At 39.6% G+C, this 21,354-nt stretch overlaps 1 protein-coding gene across 2 annotated transcripts in view; it reads left to right on the forward strand.

Moving 5' to 3' along the window:
- The window catches only part of ABCB5 (ATP binding cassette subfamily B member 5), a 55,591-nt gene that overhangs the window by 4,880 nt on the left and 29,357 nt on the right, over positions 1-21,354 (forward strand). For both annotated transcript variants that reach the window (XM_025198233.1, XM_014517602.2), the window contains exons 5-18: positions 337-490; positions 1,364-1,430; positions 1,658-1,849; positions 2,773-2,944; positions 3,438-3,562; positions 6,117-6,294; positions 7,080-7,193; positions 8,282-8,392; positions 11,514-11,639; positions 13,908-14,111; positions 16,440-16,610; positions 18,146-18,307; positions 18,878-19,123; positions 21,036-21,182. In XM_025198233.1, coding sequence (XP_025054018.1) covers positions 337-490; positions 1,364-1,430; positions 1,658-1,849; positions 2,773-2,944; positions 3,438-3,562; positions 6,117-6,294; positions 7,080-7,193; positions 8,282-8,392; positions 11,514-11,639; positions 13,908-14,111; positions 16,440-16,610; positions 18,146-18,307; positions 18,878-19,123; positions 21,036-21,182 — 2,169 coding nt within the window. The remainder of the gene's footprint in view (positions 1-336; positions 491-1,363; positions 1,431-1,657; positions 1,850-2,772; positions 2,945-3,437; positions 3,563-6,116; positions 6,295-7,079; positions 7,194-8,281; positions 8,393-11,513; positions 11,640-13,907; positions 14,112-16,439; positions 16,611-18,145; positions 18,308-18,877; positions 19,124-21,035; positions 21,183-21,354) is intronic.

Consider the following 21,354-nt stretch of genomic DNA (forward strand, 5'->3'; position numbering starts at 1 on the left):
TGTTCTTTTTTTCCCCCTATGGAGTAAGAGATTAACCTTGCTGAGCTGCCACTGTTCCTTAACTTCCTCAGTATTGATTTAAAGATATATGTGTGTGTGTGTGTGTGTGTGTGTGTGTGTGTGCTATTACAAAGTGCATCCACCATGTTGTATTTGCCTTCATAGCCACTACATTGCTGCGAATGAACTCATATCTTCATAAAATGCTTTTGCATACCTGCAGTGTGAATAGTGTTACGTAAAAAATAAATTTTGTTCTATATGCCTAGTGAAGTATTGGCAAATGTTTGAATTCTCAACAATAAATGTATTCCCTTTTCTTTAATATTCATATAGTTTTACTATGCTGATTGGCTGGATATCATTTTGATGATAGTGGGCTTGATTGCAGCTATGGCGAATGGGTCTGGATTGCCACTGATGATCATTGTTTTTGGAGAGATGACAAACAGTTTTGTGTTGAGTGGCATGGGAAGAAATATCTCTGACGGTAAATAAGCAAAGATAAACTTCTAAGTATATATTTTTTTTTTTTAGGGTCTAATTTCCTCATATTTTTTCCCAGATATAAATAGGATTGCATTTTTTTTGAGCAAATGTCTTTGCAGACAGCAAGCAAACAGCTAAGCCGCCACTGGTATCTTGGTTTTGGGGGGCTTGAGTAGTACTTGAGTGATGTACAGCTTTGCCTTGAAATGTAGTCTGCATGGATAAATTTCACCTTTATTTGCAATGGAAGCAGGAAATCTTTTTTTATTCCCCCCCCTGCTCCACATCTGGCCACTGGGGTTACACTGCTCCGCATCCAGCCACCAGAGGTACACTGATCCAAAAAGGTTGAGAACCCCTGTTCTAGTAGATACATGTATGTTGCTTCTTGCACATGTGCATTTAAAAACAACTAAAACAATTAACAATTCCCAAAAAAGTCTAACTACAAGCATGATAAGCTGAGTGCAACCATTATCAATTCAAAAAACAGTGTTAATATATACAGAAAGACAGCATTTATCTACAAAAAGGTAAACATTTGAATAACAGACTGTTCTTTGTGCATCTTGGCTTCATTTCTGCTCTTATTGATAAGAACAGCTTTAAGACATCTTCTACAGGCACCTATTCAAAGCCTAACAAGCACACCAGAGACAGTGCAGACAGGCCCACAGTGTATCAAATCCATGACATCACACTACAGTGACCTTGTGAACAAAGTTTGGCCCGGTTTGAGCCTCTTCCACAAGGCTGCTGGCTGCAGTGCAAGCTGTAAATCGACAGAATTGTTATCTGGAGTACAGTGTCATCTCCTTTAACCACCAGGTCTCATTCATTCAGTTATAACACTTAATCTTTTTCTTGTTTCCAGTTGCTATGCTGGATAGCTCTACTTGTGCACCAATTCCAGATGTAGATATAGAAGCTGAAATGACAAAGTAAGAATCTTTCCTTAAGAATAGTGTGTTCTTGTTTCTTTATTTTGTTATTTATTTGTTTGTTGTTTATCTATTCAGCTACAGGCTATAGTCTGTTCTCAACTACATTCCGTTGATTTTAACACATTTGTAAATGGACAAATGAAGACAGAATTTGGCCTGATACATCTTAATTTCTCTCCCAGGGTACAGTGTATCTTAGGTATTTTTTACTGTCTTAACTGCAGGTTTGCCTACTATTATGTTGCTATTGGTTCTGCTGTATTGATACTGAGCACCATCCAAGTGTGGACATTTTTGACTTCGGCTACAAGACAGACAGCAAGAATCCGACAAAAGTTTTTTTTTGCAGTGCTCCACCAGGAGATGGCTTGGTTTGACACCACCCAGATTGGAACCTTGAACACCAGATTAACAGAGTGAGAGGGTTTTATTTATGTACCATGACTATGATATCTAGAAGAATATCTCAGTTTATCTCTTATTTATCTAAAGAGTTTTCAAGAACCTTTCAAATAAAACCTGAAATATACAGTTATTTGAAGTGGAAATTAGTTACCGGTTTTCACTTAATTTGCTGAGTTCTGTGACACATGCACTGCAAAGGTTTATGTCATGACAAGTACTACTTGTCTAACATTGGCTTGTAATATTTATGAACTGTTTAGCAACTGCAGATAAACAGCCATACTGTCTCCAGCTAGTTTACAAACGCTGTAAACCCTGACATTAGATCAGATAAATGTACTCCTAATTTGTCAGCATATTCTCATTCAACTTGATCCAAAACCAACTGAAGTCATTTGGAGTCTTTAAACTGACTTCAGTGGGCTTTGGAGCACTGGATGTAATTGAGAGGTACATGCAAGTAAAGAAAGCGTATGCAGTTTGATTGACATGTAGAAAAATATATCCAGTTTAGGGAACTGTGAATCCTGAAGAGGAGAGGCTTAAATGACACTAATCCAGCCTGTTTGTCTATATATTCAGAAAAACACTTAATATTATATGCAGCGGTTCAATATAACAACAATGTATTGATAGTGTGCTTGCTACTGTATTGGATGCAAAATTAAGATATTCATGCTTCATATCTTCAAATTTCAGCAGTCAATGGAGGGGAGGACTTGGAAATGGCAGCAGCTGCTGCTGATCCTAAGGTTACAGACAGAAAATGAGCTGTAAAAATGGGGGACTGTCCCTAGGAGCTAATAGTGCTGTTCAGAAATCCAGAATTTCTACTGCAACAATGATGGGCATCTCTTCAGCAAAACGGAAACATATGCTATAGGAAGACATTAATCAAATTTAACAAATGTTTTTCTTCTTTTCTAATTTCCAGTGACATTAATACCATCCATGAAGGCATTGGAGACAAGATCTGTATATTTGTACAATTTTTTGCCACCTTTCTGACAGGCATTATTATAGGATTTGTCCACGGGTGGAAATTGACCTTGGTGATTTTGTCAGTTAGCCCACTACTTGCTGCCTCAGCAGCAGTTTGGTCAATGGTAAGTACTGGGTAAGACAACCTAATAATTATGATCCTTCTTGAATGAAAAAGATGGAATACACACAAAGCATCATGAGTACAACGCCTGGAGAGGATCCCCACCCCATCCCAGCATGTTCTGCCACCCATTTCTATTGACAGGAAATGTACAGCATTGTGAAATGCATGGGGAGATGCTTGTGAGTTGTGACCGTTTTTAATGGGTATCATTTGTAACAAAAACATTCACTAAATACTATTATATGTTTAAGGTTTTGTTTTTCTGTGAAGCAAAGTAGTAAGGTAAGAGGAAATAGTATTATCTTTAATCTATCTAAGTTTTATTATACCAGTTTCTAAGCACTGTAGCACAGGTGGGACTTGAATTCAGTTTTTTCCAGATTCCATGATTCTACCCTTACCATTGGCACACCATTCTTTAATAATGCACAAGATAAAGCTCTTTAATAGATTTTAATAATTTTTTTTTTTCCCCCTACAAAACTTTCTAGCTCTTGGCCTCACTCACTGTAAAAGAGCTGTCTGCTTATGCTAAAGCAGGAGCAGTAGCAGAAGAAATTTTGACTGCTATCAGGACAGTTGTTGCTTTTAATGGGCAAAAGAAGGCACAAGCAAGGTAAGCTTTTTGAGAGAAACTTTTGTATTCAATTTTTAAAAAATACTGGGTTTTTTAAAAAAAAAAAAAAATCACAAAAGATCTGTTAATTTATCCCCCAGACAACTGGAAGTCTTACATGAAGATAGAGAAAAAGTCCCTCTAGCTCATTGCTCTGCAGCAGGTGTCCTGTGGGCCTCATGTGGCCTACAGGTGGTTAAAATGCAGCCCACACAGGGGTTGAATTGCACCCCAGTGAATTCAGAGAGTGGATCCTGCTTGCCCCTCCCCCACTTTGTCCACATCCAAACTTTGGATGTCTTTGGTCACCACTGATGACTAAAAGTAAGGGGAAAGGTGGGGGTAAGTGGTAGCAGTATAAAACCCTTCAGTTCCAGAACGATGCCAATGCAGCAGCTCCATCACCTCCACCAACAAGCCACTACTTTGCTGCTGGAAGTGGTTCATCCAGCCCACAAGAAGTTTGCTGGGGCCAAATGCTTTGGACCCTCCAGTTCAGCTGAGCATGTCAAGTGCTTTAATTTAAGCACATGTACACTTCTATTGACATAACTGACTAATGGGCTTATAGTTAAGCTGCCTTGGATCACAATCGTAAAGGAATTCTTTACGAAGGGCTTCAACATTGTTTTAAACCAGTGCTTAAGACATAACAAAAACTTATTTGCAAATTTATTTATTTGATCTAATCTGTATTACTCCAATGGTATCTGAGCATGTTTCATGAAAGGAATCCATTACAAATCATTCAAGGATACCTTTCCTACTGCTTCAATCTTGCCCCTCACTTTGAGTGTTTCCATATTTGGGTGAGAACATGTTGAAAGTTTTGTACATACTGTGCCAAAAGAATTAGCAGTGAACATGAACAGTTATTCACACACAGAAAACTACAAGGCTAGAGGGGATATGGAAGAAGAATAAACACCTTTTTTTTTAACTAACCCAGGGGTTTTCAACCTTTTCTAACAAGTGTACCCCTTCTCTCTCAAAGTTCCAGATCAGGTACTCCTTTATATTTTTTCATGTTTTTAAGGGGTGTGGGGGGGGGCACAAATTGAGGCCCCCACGGTGAGGGGGAGGGAGTGGGGCTACAGCTGAGGCTGTGCAGCCAGGGCAGAGTGCCGGACAGAGCTTCAAGCAGCTCATCCAGGGAGCACGGGGAGTGGGTAGTGGCTCCTGCTGATGCACACATCCCAGGAGGGCATGGGGGTGTGTGCCCCCAGATCTGTGCATGGGGCGAAGGTGGGCTGGCCCAGTGGTGGGGGAGCGAGTGGGGCTGGGGCTGCCCAGCCAGGATGGGGCACAGGATTGAGTTGTGTGGGAGGTGGCTGCCGCAGCTACGCACATCCTGGGAAAGGCACAGGGGCGTGTGTCCCTGGATTTGCATGAGGGAGGGTGGGCTGCCGCTGTGGGCTGGGGCTGGTGCTGGGCAGTTTCAGGCAGGGGCTGGGCAGTGCTGTGCTCAGGGCAGGCAGTGGTGGTACTGGAAGGGGTATTGGGGTGCTACAGCAAATTCTGGAGTGGCTACAGCCCCCATTGCCCTCCTCCAGCACTGCTGCCGCCCACCCCAAGCACAGCCTGGCCGAGTCAGAGCAGGAAGAGCCCAGCGCTGCCCCAACTCAGTGATATCCCACCCTGCCCTGTGCAGATATGGGAGCACACGCCCCCGTGTCCTTCCAGGGTGCACGCAGTGGTGGGAGCTACCACCCACCTCCCCCTGCCCCCCAAACAAGCTGTGGCTCTGTCCCACACTCCACCCCAGCTCCTAACATTGCATGTACCACCAGGACGGCATAGGGGAGCGGGGGGTGTGCCCCTGGTTCTGCACACGAGGCAGGACTGGCTGCAGCTGCAGTCTTGGGCTGGCACTGGGCAGTTGCAGGAGCGGGCTAGGCCAGGCTAAGCTTGGGGTGGGCAGCAGCAGTGCCAGAAAGGGGCTATCAGGGAGGCTACAGTGAATTTTGGGGTGACTGAAGCCCCTCCCATAGTCCCCTCCCAGTGCCACCACTTCTTACCCAGAGCACAGCCCGGCTCAGCCTCTGCTGGGAACAGCCTGGTGCAGCCCTGGTCCCAGCCTACAGCAGCATTGCGCCCTGTCCCACTCGGATCTGGGGGCACACATCCACTATACCCTCTTGGGGTGTGCACAGTGGTGGGAGCCATCCCCCGTGTGGCTCAGTCCGGCACCCCAGCCCCACTCCCTTCCCCACCACTGGGGCCTCTATCCGCTCCTTCCTCCAGCCACTTCCCTCACAACATACTTACCAGCCAGACCCAGCTGTTCTCCTAGCAGCGTGCATGCTGGTCTGTAGCTGTGCGCACACACATGGAATTTAGCAGTGACACCTAGGTCTGAATACTCCCTATAGGTACCCCTAGGGCTACGTGTACCTTGGTTGACAACCACTGAACTAACTTATCAGTGTTCACTATGTCCAACAATGGAATGTTATAGAAGAAAAACCCTGTAAGCTGAAAGGAAACTGAAGAATTCCAATATAAATGATGTGCAGGCACTTATTATAGTTAACATTTCATGATTTGTTTTCAGATACGATGCTAACTTAGAGAATGCCAGAAGTGTCGGAGTGAAAAAGTCCATCACCACCAACACATCTTTGGGTCTCTCTCAGTTTCTTATATTTGGATCCTATGCTCTTGCATTTTGGTATGGAACCAAGCTCACGGTGGAAGAGAGAGAAAACTATGACATTGGGAGAGTTTTAATTGTAAGCACAGCGTATAGTATAACTGGCAAAGCAACCTTTTGTAAAATTGTCAATGAATTGGAGAAAATGCTTGCTCTTTAAGTACTGTATGTAACTATGCATAGTACCTAGTTAAACTTAAAGTATCTTGTACTAACTTAAAGATACAATTAATATAATTCAACAGAGATTCTGGATATGTCCTTAAGATATCAAAGTTGCCTTAACGATAGCTTATTTAGTCACATAGCCAGATAACTTGAAAGGAATTACTTTACCTTACTGATATTTGGGGATTATTTGGAATTGAATAAATAAACTTAAACTTGTGCTTAATGTTATGTACTCTAAGTAGCTTGAATTCCTTTACTTCATTGGAACTTCTCAATGCATAAACTTAAGCACATGTGTTGCAGGATGGGGCCCTCAACTTGGAACCAGTGGCTTCATTCCTTTACGGAAGAAAAAAGTTTTTAATTCGATGAAAGGTGGAAAAAGATGTTTACTTTCACTATTTGTCCTCTTTGCTGTTGTCTTATGCTTCCACAACAGCAAAAGCTGTTCAAACAGTTAAAGAGCATACGGTTGCATATAATGGCTACATTTACAATCTTTCACCATGAGGATAACAGCAAAGGGAGCTGAAAGAATGCAGCAGTAATTGTGGGTTTTGATTTTTGTATTTTTCTTTTTTTTTTTTTTTCTTTCTGAAATAGTCCTTACAAAATTATCTGGGCATTTTCCACTAAGGAAAGTGAGGATCTAGAATCCTTGTTAACCAGAGCTCCTGTTTTTGTTCACTGCAGGTATTCTTCTCTGTGCTTCTTGGCGCGTTCTCTCTTGGACAGGCATCCCCAAACTTGGAGAGTGTTGCCAATGCACGTGGTGCTGCCTATGAAGTATACAAAATTATTAATAAGGTAGTTAAGCATATAGCTTAAATTTTTGGTTCATAACATATTCACTGATAACATAGATTAATTCATAACAAAGATTTTTACAACTCACAACATAACTATGACATTTTGACTCATGTTTAGGAACATGAACCTGAATCCTTAGCTCTGTTACACCTAACTAGCTTTTGATTTAGAAATTAACAGTGCTCCTGAAAGCTATAACAATACTGCTGTTGCTGAAGAAGGATGCTGCACTCTGGGTGGGTCAGTTTACTACAGAACAGACTAATTAGCTCTGCAGTAACATGTCACTATCTATACATGATTCAGTAAACTTGTAGGATAATACTGTTGGGGACAGTACTACCTTACAGCAGAGTACTTTACTGCACCAAAATGTGTAGACAGTGATGAGGGTGTAAACTGCTCTGCCCTGGCTCAAATTCTTGCTGTCCGAGGCATACATGTAGATGCTGCATGTGTAGATGCATATGTAGATGCACCCTCTTCATTAATTAATTAATTGTATTTGTAGATGCACCCTCTTAGTAACTAATTCTTTCTCCTTTCAACAGCAGTTATATATCTTTTAATGCAAAAGATGGTAACCAAATTATAAAATGCAGGGTTTTTTTATTGGATTAGAAACAAAAGGCTGAGTCCTATCTTCCTAATTTCTTTAAAGTTCCACATGTATAACTAAGGGTAGAATTTTACCCAAACATTGGTACTATTGCTCAAATATTCCAATTATTGACCACTTGTTATTCGGGATTTTGGATAATGCTTTGTATTTGAAAATGTCTTATCTGCAAAATCAGTCAAAATTAATTAGCCCACCACCTCCATTTTCTAAAATGTTCCCATTGACAGGTACATCTAATAACATGCATTATTTGTTGTGCCTTTCAATCCAAAATGCTTTGCCACCAATGAATTGCATTCCATTGAAATGCACCACTTTCTAGGCTGAAATGGAACAACTATGTAACAGTGTTCTGCATATAACATGATGGTTTAGGACAGGAAGTGAAGAATAATGTATTAGTTAAAAGTGCAGTTTCAATAGCATAAAAATTCATAATATATTTTTCAAAATCTTTCTCCAGCCACGTCTTATAGATAGCAGTGCCAAAGAAGGATACAAACCAGAGAGGCTCATAGGAGAAATTGAATTCAAAAATATACATTTTAGTTACCCATCTAGACCTGATATTAGAGTAAGTATTCTTTTAAAATATAGTAGTGTAATAATGAAATTGATGCCTGCATGTGATTAAAATGAACACTAAAATGTATCAATTTAATATATTTATTTTGAAGTATTTAAACAAAATGCAGCCCTACTTGCCTGGCTTAGAGGACAGTGTGCTAACTCGGGGGCCATAGAGTTGCAAGTTCAAGGCTGGATTTTCTATCTATAAACTTACTAGGGGGAATCAGCAGGGAATAGGAGAGGCCCTGTTCCCCTGAGTACTACCACGAGCAACTAGGAATAACAGCCACAAGTTGACTGAGAATAGATTCAGGCTAGACATTGGGAAGCACTACTTCCCAGTCAGGTTGGCTAGGATCTGGAACCAACTTCCAAGGATAGTGGTGCTTGCTCCTACTCTGGGGGTCTTCAAAAGGAGGCTAGATAATCACCTTGCCAGGGTCATTTGACCCCAGCATTCTTTCCTGCCACGGCAGGGGGGTCGGACTTGATGATCTGCTCAGGTCCCTTCCAACCCTACCAACTATGAAACTATAAAAATTGTACCCATCCCTGAAAATACATACACTACTTATAATTTAGGAAAGAATGTCAAAAACTAGTCCACTGTCTTCGCTGCCACCATCTGTCTGCTTATCATTTTCCCCTGTTGGAAAAATCGTAGGAAAACATAAAGGAATCAGGGTTTAAATGCAGGTGACTTGAATCAGAAGCAAATTTCACATTTCAAGATCTCTCACCAAGCACACACTGCCTTCATGAAGTCTTTTTAGCTTCAGTGCTTTAAAAGATCGCAACTGTTCTAATATCTTATGTGGGGAGAGGTGATCTGAGACATAGTCAGTTCTCAACTCGTGTTAAGGCTTATTGAGTTAAAATAATTGTTTTTAAATTGCTTATGGAAAGTAGGACAAATCACAGAGCAGGGAATATCACATCCTGCTTGTAAAAAAAAAAACAAAAAAAAAAACCAAACAAACAAACAAAAAAACTTTTGTCAAACACTTTGACAAGTGTCAAAACAAGGGCATTTATTACCACTGCTTCTTGGCCTTTCAGAAGTTGCTAGGGATCCTAGTAGGTTGCAAACAAATAATCAAATATTGAATATATTCACTTACTTGAGGATACTGCTTTCACTTCTGTCATTTCTTCTGATGGCTCCTCAACCCTACATGAATCATCATTGAGAAGTCACAGCTAACAATCAGCAAGATATAAAGTATGGCGAGCAACTGCATAAGCTGGGTCTGAGGAAATGGAGACAAAGAACTGTCCATTAGGAATGTGCGAAAGGGGCCATATTGGTTTTACATTTGGCCCGAATCGGGGACAGTGAATTTGTTGATATAGATCACTGTCCCTGACTCAATATGGCCGAATCTAAAGATTCAATGCTGAATCAGCGATTTCGACCATAAACACAGCTTTTAAATGTTTTTTTTCTACATACCTCAAAGTACCAGGCATGGCGCGTGAACGCTGGTGGATGGAGCATCCCACAGGAGCATGGCGGGGGGGCCCCCCATATGCTCAGCAGCAAACCTGGAAGTGGACTGGAAGTACTTCTGGTCCACTTTGGGGTCCACCACCAAGCCTGCTGGGGGGCACCCCCATGCCCCTCTGGCTCAGTGAATGGCGGTGGGGGAGGTCCCTGGGTGCCCACCCAGGCTCAGAAGGCACCAATTGCCGAGCTGGGAGGGGGGCACAGGAAGGCCCCCCAGCGGACCCAGAATTGGACTGGAAGTGCTTCTGGTCCACTTCCGGGTCTGCTGCCGAGTGTGCTGGGGTGCCCTCCACGCTCCTGTGGTACGCACCATCTGCCCCACCATCACAGCATTCACGAGCTGCCTGGTACCTTGAGGTATGTAGAAAAAACATGTAAAGCTGTGTCTATATCCAAATCATTGAATCATTCTGAATCTCTCCAAATAGATTTGTAGGGTTCTGATTTCAATTTGGAGATATTAAAGGGTCTCCTGATTTGATTCAGATTTGGAGATTTGGCCACTAAATTGGGCCAAATCTCCACCGAAACGAATTGGGGACTGAAACTTTGCACAGCCCTACTATCCATCCCTTCCAGAGTCCAGTCTGTCTTGTATCTCACTGCCAGTTGTGTCAAGGGCAAATAACAGAAGTAAGAAAATGGCATGAACATTTGGTTCTCATCCATCACCTTCCATAGACTTATCATATACAAAACCTTGCAGTCTCCATATAGGACCCACATTTTGACTGAATCATATCAAAGGCATTGGAGGACCCTACCTTGGACACCCAATAAAGAAAGGATGAAGACTGGGTAGTAGTTTATGAGCTTTTCAATGTCTTGGGAAACAGCATAATATCCTATACAGAATGTTGTTCTTTCTTGGTCATGCAGATATCACAGAACATGTATAATACTAGTTTACTAGAGAAGTGGAGCTGTTCAGGTATAGTGAAAAAAAGAAACAATAACAATACTATAATTGGTTTAATTTTTTTTTTGGATAAGAAATATGTAAGCAAAATCATACATCAGCCTGGTATTCATGAAGAGGGTTCTCATAGCAGCCAAATAGTTACTAAATTAGTCATGTATGAAATGCAATGAATAGAAATATTTTTGAGGGAAAATATTTTTAAATGTGAAAATGGCCTAAAAGGCACTATTGGTCCATAACTAACTCCTTAGTAATAAATGGTAGGGTGTTGAATCTCTAGTCCTCTTTTTCTAACCAGAGACATGAAAACACCCACCTTGGTTTTTGGCTTGGGGTAAAAAGCCTTAATAAAATAAGAAACAGAACAAAACAAGCTTACTATTAAAAAATCAAAGTATTTTTCATCTTCAAGGTGCTGTAAGGTTAATAACCAAGTATTATCCCATTGTATAGCTAGAAAAACCTCAAACCAGAAACCTAATTGATTTTTCAAGGTCATAGAAATCTGTCAGAGCCAGGATTGGAAACAAAGGAGAGAGAATAGACCTGCAAGTTCATCATACTCTTAGAAGTCCACAACTTTTATTATTGCCTTGTTTGTGATGGCAAGCATCCTAGCAGACTGTTTTCTAACCAAACCATTGATTTAGCTACCTTTAGGCTTATCAGACTAAAATATGAAGATTATGTTTCCAGATTCTTAGTGGTCTGAGTCTGAAAGTTCAAACAGGAAAGACCATTGCTCTGGTTGGTTCCAGTGGCTGTGGCAAAAGCACTACAATCCAGCTTCTGCAGAGATTCTATGATCCAGTCCAAGGAGAGGTAAGTGCACTTGAATTGTAGATACTAACAAATACTAAGATAAACTTTAATTTTCAGGATAGATTGAACCTGCACTTTTTAAAAAGACGTATTGCAATTTTGTTTATGGTTTTGAACTATGGGCACTTATTCTACACAATTAACTAAAGAACCTGGACAAAGTGAACTATTTTTTTTTCACTTTTTAAAATGGTGTTTGCTTGTCTTCCACAAGCACTCTGCATTCCTGTATCTAGTCAGCAAGAACAACCAAATACTGGAAATTTCAAAATATGTGTAATTTCTCAAGGGAACTGGACCCTAGAAGTCCCTTCCAACATTTACTTCCCTTTTCGTCTGTATCAGTGATTCTCAACGAGGGTGCCGAGGCACTCTGGAGTGCCACCAGATCTTTTTAAGGGTGCCATGAACTGTGAGGAGATGAGTGAAGTGTTAGCCTGCATTTATCTGCTTATCTCCTGAGGGGTTTTCCCCCCCCCCCCCCGCAAGGAAGTAAGCACTGTAATGTATTAATTCGTTTTTGAAAGTGTGCGCCACAGTTCACAAAAATTATGGAGGGCTGGCTTGAGTCCAGTGAAGGGTGCCTAAAGTCCAAAAAAAAAAGGTTGAGAACCACTGCTCTATCTTGCAGAACAAAGCTGTCTAACTAGCAACCCATGGGCCATATGCAGCCCCCAGAGGTTTAACAGGTGGCCCATGGGCTCCCAGCATGACTGCCACTACCCATCCCTCCTTCCCCCCCCAACCATTGTTGATCATGCCATGGCCACTAGGTTCTTTGGGATTCCCTGCCCTCCTCCAGCTTGTACTTCCTGCTCACACTCTGGGTGGATGTGGCAGTTAGGGTGGCCATCATAGAGGACAGACCGGTCTGTCCTCTATTGATACAAAACAGGATGCCTTTATATCCTCTATTTTTCTCTTCTTGAAGGGAAAAATATCCTCCTCTTGAAGAGAAAAATAGAGGATATAAAGGCATCGGGTTTCGTATCAATAGAGGACAGAGTAGCAGAAAACCGGAATGTCCTCTATGATGGCCACCCTAGTGGCAGTGCACCTGGAGAGGACTAGGCTGCCCAAGCTGCACGCACCATGGGGGCTCATAGGACCCATGCTGCAGACATGGTGAGGAGGAGGCTGGGCTGCTCATGGTGTGTGCAAGAAAAGCAGGAACCAAGCTGCCAGCACTACAGGTGGGCATGCAGCTGGGAGGGGAGGAGGATCTGTCCTTCTGTGTGCACTGCAGTGGGGAGGGGAGGGCGGGAAGGCTGTCCATTAGGCATATGCAGCTGACAAGGGTGGGGGAGGAGCTGAGCTGCTTGGTGGCCAAGAGGGGAGTGTTGGCTGTCCATGCAGTAGGTATAGTTGGGAGTGGGGTGGGGCCAGGCAGTCTGTGCTGTGTGCATGTACTAGGTTGCCCTTGTTGAGGGAGAGATCCCAAGGAAGGAGATGACCATGCAGCAAACAGCTCTTATTCTGCAGCCTGTGCCTTATGCGTGACAGGCAGCTGGCAGCCCAGATGACCCCCAGCTGCCTAGAAGCTGAACAGCCCAGTTATAGAACATATAATACCATGGGTCGGTCTGCACGTGGTTTACTTCATTTTCACTGAACATAAACTCTGTTCTAGGAACAGAGGTTTCTTATTCTAGACTTTTCTTTTAAAAGAAACAAAGTACAGTATATACTTTTTTTGCTGGAAAACAAGGAAATCACACAATTAAAATTGCATTTAGGACAAGATATTTTCATAATAAGCAAAAAAATAAATAAAAAAAATCAACCAGCTCTACTTAATATTTGTTTTTCTTATTTGGAGTATATTCTGTTCTAGTAGCACAGATTAATGTATTACTGCCTCTTGTATAAGGGGGGGGAGGGGTTAATTAACTTAATTTTAAGTAAAAAAAATCCTACAATCCAGAAGAAAACTTTGGATTTTTTAAGCGCTCAGATTTCCTGGGGGCAATGTAGTATTAACAGCCTAGTAGACTTTTATTCTTATATGTGAGGTCGCGGTCTGAGTACCTGGTGCTACCCTATATGTTTATCCTGCTCCTTAGTCTCCCAGTGTATGCAATATCTAAAAAGATAGATATTTAATTTCTCCTGTTCATTTTTTATTTCTACCTTAAAAAATATAACCATGTGAGCAGCTTCTGTACAGATACTTGTCACCCATTCAAACAATTATTTGAAAGTAATCTTTTTTTTGTTTTAAACAAAACAGATTTCTGCAGGCTATTTAACATTTGCATTTCTTCCCAGATTACCTTAGATGGGCGAGATATTCGAACACTTAATGTCAAGTGGCTAAGAGAAAATATTGGCATTGTGAGCCAGGAGCCTGTCTTGTTTGCAACTACAATAGCTGAAAATATTCGCTATGGCAGAGAGGATATTAGTGATGTCAAAATTGAGCAAGCCGCGAAAGAAGCAAATGCTTTTGATTTTATATCCAGACTGCCTGATGTGAGTTATGAGGTTTTGAATGCCTTTTAGGGTTAAATCCACAAAAGGCCTTGGGCGTTGCAACACTTACTGTTCTTGTGCCTAAATTTTCCATCACAGCAGAATCTGCAACCTCTAACTTAGAAGTTTAGGCTCTCAAACAATATATGGGAAGAGTTAGGCAACCAAGCAAAATTGGCAAGCTGCCTAAGTTGGCCAGTAGAAAATAATGAGAGAGAGAGAGAGAGATTTCTTCAGAAAGCTGCGAGATATGGGCTGAGTATGATAGAGGTCTATCAAATCATGAGGGGTGGGCAAAATACATCATGAGGGCCAAATCCGGCCCGCCAACTGATTTGGATCTGGCCCATAAACTGACACACCAGTTTATTGAATCTGGCCTATGGCTGCCCCTGCAGTGATCCACATAGGGCTGAGACCCTCCCACTCCCACCAATGCCCCTGACAGCCCCAGCCTCAGCCAGCATGCAAACCTTCCCAGCAGGGCTGCTGTCAGTGTGACTTCAACCATCCAGGTTACATTTTTAGTACATGATCTGGTTTTAATCTATAATTTGTTAAAAGGATATCTTCTAAAAGATTTTGTGTGTGCAGCCCTAGACACCTCACCAGAACTTAAGTGGCCCCCATCCATAGTAATTGCCCACCCTATCCAGTAGTTCATACCTGAAGAAAAATGTCTTGCATTTGAAAGATTGTCTAACTTTATCCCAACTATGCAGTTGGTCCAATAAATGATAGCATCCAAAAAATGAGTTACCTCTCACTCACTGGTTAGAGTACTCGCCCAGAATTTAGCGGGTAAATTTCTTCCTCTATCTAACAGGATATACGCCTACATCTTCCAGGAAAGCACTCATACTTGAAAGCAAACTTCTCTCAGGGAGCAGATTCTGGTCTGAAGCCCAGATACTTGACATACATCTGAAACTAGAAGAAATATACCTGGCATATGGTTACCGTTATTGTACAGCCTTAGTGCAGCTCTGATGGACTAATTAGCTCTGCCCCATAGCAGAGCTAATTAGTCTGGGCACAGTACCATGCGAACAAACTTCATTTGTTTTAGCTTATGAGGTAGCCTGTGGCTATATGTAAGTGGCTACGGCTAGACTAGCTATTCAGTGGAGTTTTACCCATTTACCCTACAAGGAATTTTGGCTTACAGTTTACTGTATAATAATCACCATATATCACATGCCCAGATTCTTTTTTTTAAAATATAGTAAGGTAGGTGAAGGACTTCTATAGACAACAATGGATTCCTGTTGTGCCAAATCAACTGTGTTTTGATTTTTTTTTTTTTTTTTTTTTTTTTTTTTTTTTTTTTTTTTTTTTTTTTTTTTTTTTTTTTTTTTTTTTTTTTTTTTTTTTTTTTTTTTTTTTTTTTTTTTTTTTTTTTTTTTTTTTTTTTTTTTTTTTTTTTTTTTTTTTTTTTTTTTTTTTTTTTTTTTTTTTTTTTTTTTTTTTTTTTTTTTTTTTTTTTTTTTTTTTTTTTTTTTTTTTTTTTTTTTTTTTTTTTTTTTTTTTTTTTTTTTTTTTTTTTTTTTTTTTTTTTTTTTTTTTTTTTTTTTTTTTTTTTTTTTTTTTTTTTTTTTTTTTTTTTTTTTTTTTTTTTTTTTTTTTTTTTTTTTTTTTTTTTTTTTTTTTTTTTTTTTTTTTTTTTTTTTTTTTTTTTTTTTTTTTTTTTTTTTTTTTTTTTTTTTTTTTTTTTTTTTTTTTTTTTTTTTTTTTTTTTTTTTTTTTTTTTTTTTTTTTTTTTTTTTTTTTTTTTTTTTTTTTTTTTTTTTTTTTTTGCTAAATATTATCCCCTCACCCCTCCTTGAATCCCCCTTTTTATTATTTTAACTAAGCTGTTCTGATAGTCTTTTACTGTTATTGTTAAGCAGTTAGATATCTGGATTCCTTCAGGCAGTTCTAGTCTCTTATTTCACTTCTATCACTTTGTTTTTGTAATAACTAAAAATCTGATTTTAGAGTATATTTTAATCTAATAAAAACCAAGATGCCAGATACTGATTTTTCTAACCAAACTGAAGGTGGTAAGAAGACAAATATGTAAACTGATAATTAGAAACAATAAATCTTTCATCTGCCTCCAGGAGGAGGACAGAAATTGAATGTAGTTGGCTAGGATAAGACTTTTAGCAATAAATATTTTTAAACTTTCTCTGTGATAGATGCATTATACTTAACCATATGTCATGACATTTAAAAAAAAAAAAAAGAGAGAGAACATTTTAGTTTGCAATACTCATAGCTAACTAGAGCACTAAAAGATTTCACCTGAGCCCTTCTACAATCTTGATTCCTCCATGATTTTCTCAGAAATTTAATACTCTGGTGGGAGAGAGAGGAGCTCAGCTGAGTGGAGGACAGAAACAACGAATTGCTATTGCCCGCGCCCTGGCAAGGAATCCCAAGATCCTCCTTCTGGATGAAGCCACATCTGCTCTGGATACTCAGAGTGAATCCATAGTGCAGACTGCTCTTGATAAGGTAGGGGTCATCTTGATAAAGTTCCTAGCCAGCAGAAGGAAACACAACAACCAGATAGCATATGTTTTTTCAAGGCACCTTCCCACTGGTTTGAAGCAAGGCTTTAAATGAGGGCATTGGTACTAATGGGGATATATGTTTGTTTTAGTGTTATGAAGTTGCTATGAAAATTAATCGCAATCCCTTTAAGCAATTATGAGATTTTTTTTCTCATGGTCTTTTCATTATACTGTACACAGGCTGGATGTTACTCAGTGAATGAGCAGCTGTGCCATATTTATTTTATGCTTATCACTTAGTGTACTGTCCCAGCACCTATTTATACATATACCTGCTATGTTTAGGTCTCCAATTCAAGGTCCCCATGACCTGATTTTTGAGAGAAATGTTTGTCATTCATTTGTTCAAAGCGCAGCTCCTACTGACTTCAGCTGCATCTGTGAGCACTCCTTCCTCACCCCACTCCACAAAATAGACTAAATAATTTTTAATTGGTTACATAGAAAAAGAGGGGTACAGAGTTAGCAACTCGCGATAAATTTTGTTGATGTAAATTGCCAAGCAGTTGCAAAGGCTTCTGTGACAAAGGCAAGATAGAATCCTTTTCTCTTCCTCAGTCCCTTGTCCCATTCACTGCACTCCCTCCAGCTTCTGCGACAGATGTGGCCTGGTTCCTACAGCAGACTGCTTTGATGCACATCTTGCTCATTCCATGAACACCATTCATCCTTCTCTTACTGTGTTTGGTTCCTGTGCCTGCCATTCTTATGTCCCTGGATTCAGGGACATATAATGATAGAAAAAGTTCTTCTCGACTCTTGCAGTCCCAGGTTGAAGAATGAGCACTCAGTTGCTCTGTGGGAATTGTGCAGTGACAGTTAGTATGCTCGCAGGAGCTACAACAGGATGAAGCATATTCATTACAGGCTAAATCTTCAGATAATGTAACTGCCAAGCTCTAAAAAAAAAAAAAAAAAAAAAATGAACTGAGATTTTCAATTGTTTATAAATTTAGCCAGTTTTATATAGATTGTAATAGGGATAGCAACCTCCCCCCCACCATCTGACATCAGCAGGGCTTGTCCCACCCCTCCAGATGTCAAGTTCCTACTCTAAAGGATGAAAGTTCTGGACTCTTTCAACTAAATAGCTGTGGAAAATGTATAATATAAATAAAGCAACCAGGTACTTCTTTAAATGTTAGTAGTAATAGCATTAGTTTTAGTATTAGTTGTTTATAAATTTATTTATAATACAACTGAAAATAGGTCTTCTATTAGGCATCTTTAATTATAGACATTGGTATCCGTACTCCTGTTAATACGGTTTCCCTTGTCACAATACATGTGGATTCTATAATCGGAAATGCATGCATGACCATTATTTTCATGAATGCAGTTAAGTATAAGAGGTTGCAGGGTTTTTAGAATGGAATGTTCTGTGTCATTTGCTCATTGTCAGCTTAATTCAATTTAAAAGTAAAACTTCTTGTGTTTTTGTTTTGTTCTATTTTGCTTTATGTTGTTTTCCCTAAGGCTAGGGCTGGACGTACCACCATTGTGATAGCTCACAGGCTCTCAACAATCAGGAATGCTGATATTATTGCTGGGTTTGAGAGAGGCATGCTTGTTGAACAGGGAACACATAATGAACTCATGGCACAGAAGGGAGTCTACTATTCTCTTGTAATGCAGCAGGTAATGATATGTGATTGAGAGCTACTGACTTACGTGCTTCAGATTTACTGCCTATTGCAGCTCAAGAAAATCACCTCTGTAATATCTCTTTGATGTAATTGCTGACACATGCAGTTCTGCACTCAAACTGCTGGGCCATTTTCACCCTGTAGTTCCTGCTAGTTTTCTAGCTGATTGAAAGTTGATCATTCAGTCTTGTTTATGAGCCTGAAGTAATTGTTCTTCACCTGTACCAGTGCTTCATATTTATGTGGTATAATACATCAAAAACATAACTGATTTACAGAGGTGGAATAAATTATTAGTGTCTATTCACAGAACTATTGGATCAGAAATTTGACTGAGAAATAAAGATAGGGGGAGAAGCATACAGAGCCAAGTTTCCTGATGTCTAAATTGGGCCTGTAACATTTTACACAAGCAGAGAATTCAGCCTACAGAAATCAGGAGGTGAACATAGCCATGCGACCAAAAATTTATTTTTATTTGTTCCCAACAAGCATTATAATTAATTCCCTTTGCTACTAACTGTTTTGCAATGGTGTATAACCATTCCTTGGTTGTCACTAGGGTCATTATGAAAATGTTCATGGTGACGAGATGTCAGAAGGAGACGAAGAGACAGAAGATGACGACTATGAGGAAGCAGATTTAAATGAAATTGGACAACAGAATTTGACTGAATGTGGTAGCTTTGAAAAATTAGGAATCATTGAAAAAGGAAGCATTCATAAGAGATCCAGCAGGCATAAGAGCAGAAAACGCTCTTCTAAGAAAAAGTATTCTGAAAAGAAGAAGAAAACAAAGGAGAGAGAGGTTAGTGCTAAAATTCCATTCAAAGGTTTAGTGCTAACTTGTGAGAACAAGATAAAGCTGGTTAGGGGCCTATTTTCTGTTTTTGTTTTTTCATGCCTTCAGCCATGCCACCTTTGTTATGACCCTGTCATCTGCAACATTAATCTAAGTGAATACTTAAATTGAGAGTCTTCAGGGCACTCACAGGTTTAACACATCAGTGTAATTTCTTGACACCTTCTGAATCCGACAGTCGGCCTTGTATTAAAAAGTGTTGTGCAGTTAAGTTCATCTTTGTTGATGTAAAACTTCTTGTCATAATTCATAATATGAAGGTGTTAATTCTGGTGTCCTGGCCAACCTGTGACTCAAATAACTAAATTCCACTGCCTAAAACAATTGCAGTACTCTTTGCTTCCTGATGTGAATTGTTAACACTTCTGTGCAGTTTTTTCTGGTGGATTACATGATCCTTATATCCTTATGAGATCTAGTTTGCAAAGCATTTTGGGATGAAAAGTGCTATATAAATGCAAGCTATTATCATTAATACAAGTATTAGACACAAACTAAATTGAGAAAACAGATTTTTAAAAATCTGCACTTTTGAAATGTAACCTAAATTAAAACAACAGAAAAGGTTTTTTGTGTTGGTTTTTTTTCCCCATCAGCCAGGTCCCTCAGTATATGCTTTAATAGATCCAGTTTCTAAAGTCCTTCTAAAGTGTACAGTCAAATTATTCACATCTCTGTATCAAGTTGCTGGGAGGAAAAGCAGTGGAAACTTTTTCAGTGGACTTCAGATCTTCTAGTGCAAAAGGTCAAGAATAAAAGCTTAGGGCTGAAGCCTGGATCCACTGACATCCATGGGAGATTTGCCATTGGCTTAAGTTAGGCTAGTAATAATATGTTTTCTTATTGAATATAATTTTAGAATCCATAACACACCTACCCTCATTATACCATACCCTACTGGTACAGTCTTGGTATATATTGCATAAAAATACACCAGTCCAGAATTCACTTTTTGTCTATTTCTTATTACTGCATTCAGTCTTCTCAGAGGAAGTAGTGGGTGGAAATATTCATGACTTCAGCATTCATTGTGTTTACAGTAAAGTGAAAAATTATTTATGCAGCCATTCAAATTTATTTCAGAAAATTCAACATGTTTTTATGGTTGAAGTGTAGCCACACTTTTCAGTGTCTGAAACCCAGAAAAATAAACCAGGAAGCAATAGCAACTGATTTTTTTTTTTTTTTTTAATCTCATTTAATATTGTATATCAGTCCCTATGTTTTCATTACTCCCTTTCCTGAACTTCCTCAAAGTCATGATCAGTGCAATAGCTCAGTGAAGTTGAATTGAGCTTGCCTGTATTTTTCAAAAGATATGTAGGCTACTTATTGTTTCATATGCCTTTTCTGTGCTTCTGGTAATGATGCAAAGACTATATTTTGTAAAACAAGAAACAGGCTAATTGACATAAGTATACCCAATTGTACTATTGCCAACCCACTAACATTTAGTTGAGACTGAACTAGACTGATCTTTTTGTGCTCTGAACAGTGAGACTTTTTAGTTCCTTATAATGATTCATGTGTTAAAGTTGCCATTCACAGTGAGTGATTCTATTTGACTTTTTGTTGAACTATATAGACCCCTCTCCTCCATCACTCTGCCTTTTGTTAAATTTCTGCCTCCAGATTTTTTTGATGTTGCAATTGAAGTTTCAACAAGATGTAGAACTAGACTGATGCAAACCTCCAGTATATTTGCTCTTGTAGACAGTGGGTATTTGAGGCTGGCATGAACTCTTTCAGCATTTGCAAGGCTATTTCATTACTTAGCAACTGATTTATCCCTGCTCTGTGGGCATTGTTATATTCTAAAACTTTCAGTGAAAATTTGAATTTGGCCTCTCTCATGTAGGAAGAAAAACTCCCTGCTGTGCCTTACTCCAGAATTCTGGCTCTGAACAAGCCTGAGTGGTGGTATATATTGTCTGGTGTGATTGCTGCTGCCATCTCAGGGGGGGTCTATCCTGCCTTTGCTGTTATATTTGGAAAAATCATTGGGGTAAGTTCAGAGCTGTATAGTGAACTAATTGAAACAAAACACATATACAGAACTTTCAGTCCTGCTCTAACAGCAAGCCAGTCCTCTCTATAGTATCCCCATATGATGTTTCTTGCCTATTTGCCAGCCCCCCACACAGGAATCATTTCATTCTTTCAGGACAACAAACTAC

The sequence above is a fragment of the Alligator sinensis genome, unplaced genomic scaffold (assembly GCF_000455745.1).
Source record: "Alligator sinensis unplaced genomic scaffold, ASM45574v1 scaffold123_2, whole genome shotgun sequence".
Taxonomy (NCBI): Eukaryota; Metazoa; Chordata; order Crocodylia; family Alligatoridae; genus Alligator; species Alligator sinensis.